This window comes from Sinocyclocheilus anshuiensis, unplaced genomic scaffold (assembly GCF_001515605.1).
Source record: "Sinocyclocheilus anshuiensis isolate Anshui unplaced genomic scaffold, SAMN03320099.WGS_v1.1 scaffold643, whole genome shotgun sequence".
Classification (NCBI taxonomy): domain Eukaryota; kingdom Metazoa; phylum Chordata; class Actinopteri; order Cypriniformes; family Cyprinidae; genus Sinocyclocheilus; species Sinocyclocheilus anshuiensis.
Genome location: NW_015551067.1, coordinates 582,591 through 593,217, shown reverse-complemented (window position 1 = coordinate 593,217; position 10,627 = coordinate 582,591). Strand labels below are relative to the sequence as shown.

General features: G+C 36.6%; 1 protein-coding gene across 4 annotated transcripts in view; it reads left to right on the top strand.

The window, feature by feature from the left end:
- The first annotated feature begins 928 nt into the window (after positions 1-928).
- Positions 929-10,627, top strand: part of LOC107662138 (CLK4-associating serine/arginine rich protein-like) — a 31,100-nt gene continuing 21,401 nt past the window's right edge. The window contains exons 1-10 of one of the 4 annotated variants that reach the window (XM_016452056.1): positions 929-1,041; positions 2,367-2,509; positions 5,824-5,921; positions 6,580-6,681; positions 9,137-9,216; positions 9,332-9,416; positions 9,508-9,647; positions 9,786-9,882; positions 10,048-10,126; positions 10,220-10,293. In XM_016452056.1, coding sequence (XP_016307542.1) covers positions 2,411-2,509; positions 5,824-5,921; positions 6,580-6,681; positions 9,137-9,216; positions 9,332-9,416; positions 9,508-9,647; positions 9,786-9,882; positions 10,048-10,126; positions 10,220-10,293 — 854 coding nt within the window. In that variant the 5' untranslated portion in view covers positions 929-1,041; positions 2,367-2,410. Of the gene's footprint in view, positions 1,042-1,415; positions 1,551-2,366; positions 2,510-5,823; positions 5,922-6,579; positions 6,682-9,136; positions 9,217-9,331; positions 9,417-9,507; positions 9,648-9,785; positions 9,883-10,047; positions 10,127-10,219; positions 10,294-10,627 lie in introns of those variants that run through there. The other 3 variants (XM_016452058.1, XM_016452057.1, XM_016452059.1) reach the window with 3 other exon arrangements.

Sequence of the window (10,627 nt, the reverse complement as noted above, 5' to 3'; positions counted from 1 at the left end):
ATTGTAGTTCCCAGCCAGAAGAGTGAAATGAGCAGGAGAACTTCAGATCACTTAAGTGTATATGCTGTTGAGCTGTTTGCCATTTTGATGGCATTAGAATGGATTGAATATTCTAAGTTAAACAGAACTTTAATTTGCAGCGACTCTGTCTTTGTACTGCAGAGTCTCAAGACCGGCATAGTTAAGAATCATCAGGAGCTTTTTTATCATGTTATGTCTATCTATTCAAGAATAAAGAATAAAGGTGATGAGGTTATATTTATGTGGGTCCCAGCACATATGGGCATTATAGGAAATGAAAAGGTAGACAAAATAGCTAAGAAAGCACTGCAAAAAGAGAGCATAGAAGCAGTCATCAGCCTTTCAAGATCAGAAGGGAAGAGTATAGTGTGGGGAAAAATTATTAAAGAATGGCAACAAAGGTGGGATCAAGAACTAAAAGGAAGACATTTATACTTGATTAAAAAAAGAGTTGGCACTGTGGAAAATAAGGGAGGAAACAGGAGAGAAGAGACTATTATGACCAGATTAAGAATAGGGCATAATAAATTAAATAGCACTCTTCATATTATGGCAAAACATCCAACTGGGTTTTGTGACCAGTGCCTTGTGACAATGTGTTTATTAATTGTTCAAAATATGAATTACAGAGGATGGATATGATAAATGACATGGGAAAAATAGGACTAGCGGGACGTGGAGTAAAGAATATAATGGACTGCAGTAGGAGTGAACAAGGAATGAAATATTTGATTTGCTTTCTGACTAAAACGGGACTCATGACAAGAATATGATGTATGGGAAATATGGGAAATAACTAGAACCAGAAGATGGCAGTAAGGATGCAAGCTGCCGTTAAAACCCAAAGAAGAAGAAGAAGAAGAGCCATTCGGGATTGAACGCTTCACTGTTCATAACTGGAATACATGAGACTGGTCTATGGGAATTGTGGGGAGAAAGAAACAGTGGCGCATGTAATATATAATTGTATAGGGTATGATGAAGAAAGAAAGGAATTAATATTATATTTAAACAAAAAAGGTAAGGTAAATAAGGATTTGGAATACTTATTAGGATATGAGTTTAACAGAGATAGAGAAGGATACAGGATATTAATAAAATACATATATACTACTGGGCTAAGTGGAAGGATTTAAATATAGAATGCGGATGCTCTATTCTATTCTGGTTCTTTGGGAGACCACGGATTTAGTCTGGAGGAGCTGAACACGCAGCGCCAGGTGGAGCCTGGGGAGAAGCTTGGGATGGAGCATCGAATAATTATTTAAGTAGGAATATTTGTGTATATACGTGTGTAAGAACAGGAAAAGCAAAAACAAGGAATAAATTGATCATAAATAAACCATGAATGCATAACAGCAAAAGTAGGTGGCGATATGCACACAGGATGCAACACGCCAAAAAAAAAAAACGGAAGAAGAAGAGGCGTGTGAGCGTGTATGTAAACTAGCGGCCTTTTCCACTTGGTGACCGACGTTTGTGTTTTCTGTCAAGAAAAATCACACTATACGTATTGTAAACATAAACAGGTAATTCAATTAACTCTAGAAATCGCAAAAGCTATTTGGTGACGGTCATACCACTTCATCGTCAGCTGTTTGTTAACGCTGGGTGTAAAACAAAGCCAGATAGCATGATAGCTTTAGCCGCTCCGCTAGCGTTTTGCAATATTATATATAGTCTCACATAAGCTGTAAATCTTAATATTGCATGCAGGTTGCACGAGCTGAATAATGGGCAGTCTTTATAAATCAGTTACAGAATTTATATGTTTGTGGTTTTAGCCTGAGAGGCTTTTGCTACTTTGCTATCATTACATTTTCTTGCTTTATTTTGTTACTGAGTAGCAAAATATGCAATATTATGCACTTATAATGTAAAGGTCAAGCGTTTCTACCGTTCTTGTATAGTTTTGATCTTATTTATCGTGCAAACATAATCCTCTTTTACTCCGAAGCTGACCGCGTCAAACTTTTTTAATTAAGGTTAGTTAATCTGTAACCCATAAACAACTTTCCCTTTAAGTGTTTGTACACTTTGTGTTCAGTAAAGACAGTTTACTAGTTTCGTTAACAATATTACAGTTGTATTGTACATTGATTGACATGACACAAGTGTCGTGTTTTTAATGTATAGTTACTGCAGTACGTTACGTGAAGTGGGGAAATCCATACAGTATAAAATAATTTAGCATAATGTATTTGGTATGCGTTTTCCCATTGTGAAATATACTTTTCTGTAAATGTAAAGGTATATACAAAATTCAGATTCAGAATGGCATTATATGTGGCAGCTAGTGTGTTAGTTGGGTAGGTTGGTTGATTTGCACCTTCTGTGTCCCCTAGCAGCAGCCCTGCCCCGACGCGCCCCAACCCCAAGCGGAGCCGTCATGTGGCAGGAGGCCCGAAAACATGAGCGCAAACTGCGCGGGATGATGGTGGACTACAAGCGGCGTGGGGAGAGACGCAGAGAGTACTATGAGAAAATCGTAAGTCGAAGAACAGAAGTCTGTGACCTTGACTGCACTTTAGGGAAATTATCACGGTTATCAGTATTATCACGGTATTGTTAAAATGTTCAAAAAGTACAAACACATAAATCACTTCACCAAGTTTTATATTTAAAAATAAAACAACAAATAAAATGACTTTTTGTTTGCATAATCACTAAAACAATAACATTACCAATTAGGGCTGTCGCGATTCGTCGATTCTATTCGACTATTCGATTTTAAAAAATCATCGACTTCATATGCCTGCGTCGACTAACCGGCAAAATACCAGAAGTGCCGCATTTCACGGACGAGAATCCTGTGTATATATATATATACTAGGGCTGTCGCGATTCGTCGATTCTATTCGACTATTCGATTTTAAAAAATCATCGACTTCATATGCCTGCGTCGACTAACCGGCAAAATACCAGAAGTGCCGCATTTCACGGACGAGAATCCATAAAACATCATTAGACTGTTTTCCAAGGCTGCATGATATATTAAGCCCGTTTAAAAATCATAATTAAGCATAACTGTGAATTCACAAACGCTACGATTTAATTAAATAATTATATGTGATGCAGTTATAGGCGTGTAGGTTACGTACGTGCGTCTCACAGCGGCTCCGTTCACAGATCTGATATAATTTATATGTGAGGAGCAGCTCAAACTCCATCTCTGCATGTTGTTGTGAGTTTGGGTTTATTGTAACGTTCATCTGGGAACGCAACGTGCGCCATTTCATCAGATTTGTAAGGTAAATCATTTATAAATCCACGCAAACACAGGAGAATACATCATTATCTCGTGGTTTCAAAATAAAAGCTCAAACCCTCACTCTCAGTTTACACATTTTGATGTACACATATTCATTTAATTACAGTGGCTATAGCATTTCTGTCATAAAGAAATGGCCAAATATTAAAGATTAAGTGGACATTTTAATTAAATAATGCTTGGTAAATATTAAACAAGTATTAGATCACACAGTAATGTGTAAAAACAATCGTCAGGCCGTTGGCGCCCTCTGCAGGCCTTTGTTGTGATGCTTACTGTGCATTAGCTCTATTCACTGATCTATAATAGAGATGATATTATATTATAATTATATATAGATCAGTGGCTCTATTACATTATAATACAGTATTTTAACAGTTTTGTTCAATAAAACCATATGGTTTCTTGCTTTTGATACTTTATTTGAACTAATTATTATTGCCTCATTGCTATTATATGTGTATTTTAAGTACATTTATAGGCTATTGTTCACTTAGCCTACATCTATTTTTATTACCACAAAAATTAATTATTAATTATATTTTATTATTAGTAGACCAGAACACGTGGACATGTTATTCTTACACTATAATACTGAACTTTGATTTCAGTGATTTGGACTATGAGATGGACACTTACTACTTTCACTCTATGTTGCACTTTACTTTTGCTTTAAAAAAGGATTTCATAGAAATTTGGATTTCATTTGGAGTTTCACTACTGAAGTCCTCCATTCATTTTTTTCATCATGCTGGAGACATCTGTTTAAATCTGTTGTTTACACATTTCTAAGAGTACTTTTAATACTTACATTTTTTTATAATAATAACTTTTAATAATACAATTAATACTTGATTCTAGTGGACTCTATACATTGCATTTATTTAATGTGAAAACCCAACTGTTGGGGTTAATTGAAACATATTTTTTTCCCTTTGTAGTTGCACTCACAGCAGTAATGAACAGAAGCCCAGAACATGTGGATATATTTACATTACGAACATGCTGACTTTCTCAGACTTTTTTGTAATTATTTTCTTTTTATTTCATTTTTATTAGGTTTGTTTACATTTTTACTCTTTTAGTTTTACATTTCGTCAATGGCTTGTTTACATTTATACTTTTTTATGGTACACTACTGAATGGCAAAGTTGCAAGTTTAATAAAATGTTCTTTAAAATTGTTGAAATTATTTTTTTTGTGGGAAATTAATCGTTTAGATTCATCAATAAATTAGTCGATAGATTAATCGAAATAAAAATACAAATTTTAAATGACAACTTCACTGACAACAGTTTAATAGCATGTTGAAATATCTAATGTCAATGTTCAAATAAAGCTTTGAAAAAGTTTCATAAAAAGGTAAACCTCACATTTCAGCCTTTAAATAAATAAAAGTTAAGTCAAAATGATAATTGATTAACAAATGATTATATGTATTTTATCTGCTCCATAAATAATTCTAGATAACTTATATGAATTGTTTAAATGTGAAGTGACGTGAAGTGAAGTGACATGTGGCCAAGTATGGTGACCCATACTCGGAATTAGTGCTCTGCATTTATCCCATCCAAAGTGCACACACACAGCAGTGAACACACACACACCGTGAACACACACCCGGAGCAGTGGGCAGCCATTTTTTTGCTGCGGCGCCCGGGGAGCAGTTGGGGCTCAAGTTGCCTTGCTCAAGGGCACCTCAGTCGTGGTATTGAAGGTGGGAGAGAGCGCTGTACATTCACTCCCCCCACCTACAATCCCTGCTGGTACGAGACTCGAACCCGCAACCTTTGGGTTACGAGACCGACTCTCTAACCATTAGGCCACGACTTCCCCCAAAGTGTAGAATCCACATTAGCTTGTTTTTCATCAACCGGTCAAAATTTACAGCAGGGCATGCAAATTCGGTCCGTTTTTGGTCTGACAGAAACTGCACACAAGCTGAATGTAAATATAAGTCTCTGTAAATCCATTCGCTGACAGCAGGTGGCGCTTATGGAAAAACTGAATTGGAGCTGTTTCCCATAACCTCCGTGGACAAAGCAGTATTGCGATTAAGAACACTTCCTTTAGGTATTACATGGTCCGATGATGAAAACAAAATGCCATCGAATCGTTTCTGAAGACAGTCAGAACCTTCAGAGGTACATTCATATAATTAATTCATTTGTATAATTCCCTTAGCACTCTTTTAAAACCTCCCAGCATTTCCGCCCTGTTTTCACTCAAAACGAAACTAGCCTACTCTGCTGCTGTGCGCACGTGAGACTGTTACTGAAAACTGTGCTTTATGCTGTACAGTATTTATTTATTGTGAGTTGTTCAAATCGCGGTAATCTAATACGGTTTTAATGATTATTAAAATATGAAACGGTAATACTAACCGTCTGGAATTTTATCATGATTTATCGTCAAACCGGTAATCGTTACATCCCTACTGCACTTTCATTCTTTGTTTTTTGAGCACAGCTTAATCTTGGTCCTGGACAGAAGTTTTAAATGAACAATCACACTTCTCTCATTCTGTGTAGAAAAAGGATCCAGCCCAGTTCCTGCAGGTTCATGGCCGGGCATACAAAATCCATCTGGATTCAGCTGTAGCCCTGGCAGCTGAGAGTCCCCTCAACATGTATGTAACTAGCATACGGATCATTGATTTGGGAAGAAATCATATTGTTTGTTAGGTTTGCTGTGCACAATGGATTATATATCAATATGGTTCTATGATACTAATTATTATTGCTACTATAAAAACTATAAAAAAAGTACTAAATAAATCAAAAGAAATATCACTCTTGAAATATTTAATTCAAATATTTAGGAAAAATAGTATAATATAAAAAGCATTTTATATTTCAACTGGAAAATTACAATACTGATATTTTTGGCTATGTTAACTTGTTCATTTTCAAATGTTACATCATCAAATTTATTTTTGGATAGAAAGTAGAAGATAAGCATTTCTCATAAAATAAGAGCTACAAGTATGAGAAGATGGTTGGCGCATGTTGCGTTCCCTAATGCACAGTAAATCAACCCAAACTCAGTGCAGAGATCAAGTTCATGTGTAGACACTGCAAACACTGGTGGTTAATGAGCTGCTTGCATGTAAGAACACAGTGCCATTGCTTCACTCTGAAACATGCAGTGCGTATAATTATTTAGTTAAATCACAGCGTTTGCAATTTGATAATCGCGCTAAGCCATATCGCGATTTTGTTTTTATTTCGATTAATCGTGCTGGAAAGTTTGGAAAACTGTAACAGCTTCATCCTTTGTCCTAACAGGATGCCTTGGCAAGGAGATACCAGCAACATGATTGATAGGTTTGATGTCAGGGCACACCTGGACTACATCCCCACCTATACACCAACTCTCCTGAACACTACGTGGGTAGTCTGATCTTAATGCATCTGTCATGTAGGAAAATATAAAATAGATAAACTTGAGTATGCAAAGAAACAGGTAGTAGGATGCTGCCTTTCCAAAACGGTGGCATAGTGTGGTTTAATTTTCCATCTGGTTTTCAGTTTAACCCTCTGGTATTCCTCCTTTAGGGGACAATATATATATTTTTTTTTTTACTATAGTTTGTCCAATAATATTTATTCTCTAATATTTTATGTTTTGAGGGGATTTCATGCTAGACAATATTCATCTCTAAATTATGCATCATTTATTTCTATATTAAAATACAAATATTATAAAAAATATATTATAAATGTAAATAAAAATTACTATTTTCAATTAATGCATTGTTAAAGGTGGGGTAAGTGATTTCTGGTAGCCAGTGTTGATATTTCAAATCACCAAAACAAACAAGCCCCTACCCCAAAAGGGTCTCGCCCCTATTTTGATAGCTCTGCCCCACACATTTTATTTTTACTTATATATATATATATATATATATATATATTCAATTAAAGAGAACATATTAGATTTAATATGGGCTGCTTTTGGTGCTTGACACTTTTTTTTATTTGGCATTTTGTGTTTCAAGAATAAGGTCCAAGGTTAAAGGTGGGGTAAGCGATTTCTGGTAGCCAATGTTGACATTTGAAATCACCAAAACAAATACGCCCCTACCCAAAAAGGGTCTCGCCCCTATTTTGATAGCTCCGCCCCACACATACGTTACGCAACCCAGCAACGATTAGTTCTGTGAAACAAAGCAAAACCAATGTTACATCGTGTCTACACCAGACGCGAGCGGCATGACAAAATACTATAGATCTCATTATAATCAGTGATGCTGTCTACACTGGATGCGGCGCGGCACGACACGACAAATCCCCGACAGAAAACTGCTGCTGCGTTCTATTTATGATGTATTGACACAAATTTCAAATGATTTTCAACGGTCGCTTTATTGCGTCCAGTGTAGACAGACTTTAGCTGTTGTCGCGTCCGGTGTAGACACGGTGTTACCCACCTATCGAGAAGAAACAAAGCAACCTCGGCGTCCGATTGCAGGCCTTCCGCTCCTTGAGTTCTCTCCAGCGCTGGAAAGCTGATCCGATATTTACACGGGTCCTACTTCTTGCCTTATCGTAAGCCTTCTTTTGTTCCGTAAACGTTTTCCTTGTTTTTATCCGCCATCTCTATCTTTCTGACGCTCGGCTCGGCTAATGTCCGTCCTGTGCACTTCTTTTGTTCTGCAGACGTTTTCCTCGTTTTTTTATCCGCCATCTCTATCTTTCTGTCACTCGGCTCGCTAATGTCCATCCTGTGCACTGAACGCTCTCTCCTCCACATCATAAGTAGACACGCCCCTTACTGCTGATTGGCTACAAGTTTGTTTTGGTACTCGGCCCGACACAGTTTTCTAAAGTGTTTTTGAAAAAATACATACCCCACCTTTAAAGTTAAAAATAGAGCAAATGCATTTAAAATCCAATGCATGGAAGGCAGATTAGTGCCATTTGGTAGGAGAAATACAGAAAATCATATTTAATTCCATGTTGTAACAACTAGATGCCTGTGTAGCCCAATATATAAATATATGTAGGCATGTATGTTCTCTAAATGCTTACAAGAGTATATGTAGACACAACTACATACTTTTAGTAGGTTTTGCATTTGAAAAAGAACCAACGACTTAAACTACTTCAGTCTGTGTGCATTGAATTTATTTAATACACGAGTTTCACAATTTGTTGATTGTGTTTTTTCATTTGTTGATGGATGTTGATTGAGTTGAATTACTGAAATAAATGAACTTTTCCACGACATTCTAATTTATTGAGATGCACCTGTTTATTTATTGAGACATGATAAAAGAAAAAATTGCTCTGTATTTTTTTAGATTTCCCATTCATATTAGGGTTGTGACGAAGCGGCGTGCGCATTTTACTTTCACTTTGAAATAGCGGCAATTCCGCGTAAAGCAATTGTTCGTTTTTAGTTAGTTTGAATTTTCCCTCGTTTCCTCGCTTTCCGTCGCTTTTAAATAGCTTAAAAGTGCTGTGCGCGTTTTACTTTCACTTTTGAATTAGTGGCAGTTAGGCGTCCATTGCTTGATCTTTTACTGAACGAAATGATTTTTATTTCTATAAAAAATCAAAACAACGTTGGGGGCCGGTGACGCGGTGGGCAAGTGACGTAACCGGTGTTGCGGCTTAACACCGGTATCACCGTCAGCACCGTCTATCGCGGCAAGCCTAATTCATATACTATGGTGGTAGTTATTTGTGATAAATTATAATTTTTTGTGTTCATATAGCAAGTGCTACTAAAGTCACCTAAAGTCACCAAAAGAAGAAGTTAAAGAAGTTTTGATCAAATTATGCTGAACTGGTTTCTGTTTTGTGTCATTTTTGATTAAGTTCATTGTTTCTGTCACAGCACCCCAGAGCAGGAATCAGAAGAGAGGAAGTGCAATTACGAGCGCTATAGAGGTCTGGTGCAGAATGACTTTGCAAACAGTGAGTTTCTTTTGATTTCATTCTGCCTTTTTTTTTTTATTGAACAATTGTGACCCTTATAATGTTACTGATAAACTTGAAAGAATCCACAAAGAATGTTCTTGTCATGTTGTAGTCTCCGAGGAACAGTGTCTGTACCAGATCTATGTGGATGAACTCTACGGTGGCCTACAGAAACCAAATGAGGATGAGAAGAAAAAGTATGAACTTGTGCATCAGTACTTAAAACAAATGTGGCTAAAAGTACATTCTGTTAGATGGATCACATCATAATTTTTTTTTCACTGTTAGACTCGCTGAGAAGAAAGCTCAGATCGGTTATACATATGAGGACACCACAGTGACTGAACCAGATGAACAGATGGAGAAGGGAAATGAAGATGACTCAGAAAACAGCGAGTCTGAGGAAGACGAAGTCATCCCTGACATCGGTGTGTTTTTCATACACTGCACACTTCCTGTTAGGATAATTCATTTTAAAATGTAGAAACACTTTAGATATGTCATTTAATTTAATATAGAAGGTAACACCTTTACAATATGTGTGTGAATGCTTTCCCAATTTGTAGATGTTGAGGTGGATGTAGATGAACTGAACCCAGAGCAGGTGACGGAGATTAACAAGATGGCCACCACTTATGGCATGGCAGATGAGGACTTTGTATGGTTCGTTCGCTGATTCTTTAACTAAATCAATGAAATGCAAACTTATCAGAGGAAATTCACCACTTGAGCATATTTGGAGAAGATCTGAATGAATGCATTCTATTCATCTTGTACTTTTTCGATAAACATGATGTGTAGATAAAATCCAGCTGTTCTTTATTTTAGGATGTTGAGGAAGGACAAGGAGGAAGTGGAGGCCATTAAGCATGCAAAAGCACTGGAGGCAGAGAAGGCCATGTACTCTGTATGGGCAGAATCTTTTGAACTTCCTCCCATTTAAGATGTTTGCGTTTGATTATTAGTATTTGTAATAGTAATGTTGTTCTGTTTCCATCAGGGCCGGCGGTCTCGCAGACAGCGAAGAGAGTTTAGAGAGAAGTATATGAAAGGCAGGCAGATCAGCCCACCCAGGTAACAGCCCATACAATATAAGCTACAAATTTCCACAGATAAGCAACGGTGTTTTGTGTCACTGATTACCCAATAATTAACTGATATGTAAAATGTTGTTGATGTTTGTATATATATATATATATATATATATATATGTGTGTGTGTGTGTTAGGGGTGGGAATCACCAGAGGCCTCACGATACGATATTATCACAATACTTGTCACGATACAATATTATTGCGATTTTAAACATATTGCGATATTCTGTGATATATAGCAATTTATTACCTTTTTCCAACTTCAAATTATGTCCCCAAAGGAAAACTTTGGCAACATCTGTTTTAACTAAAAA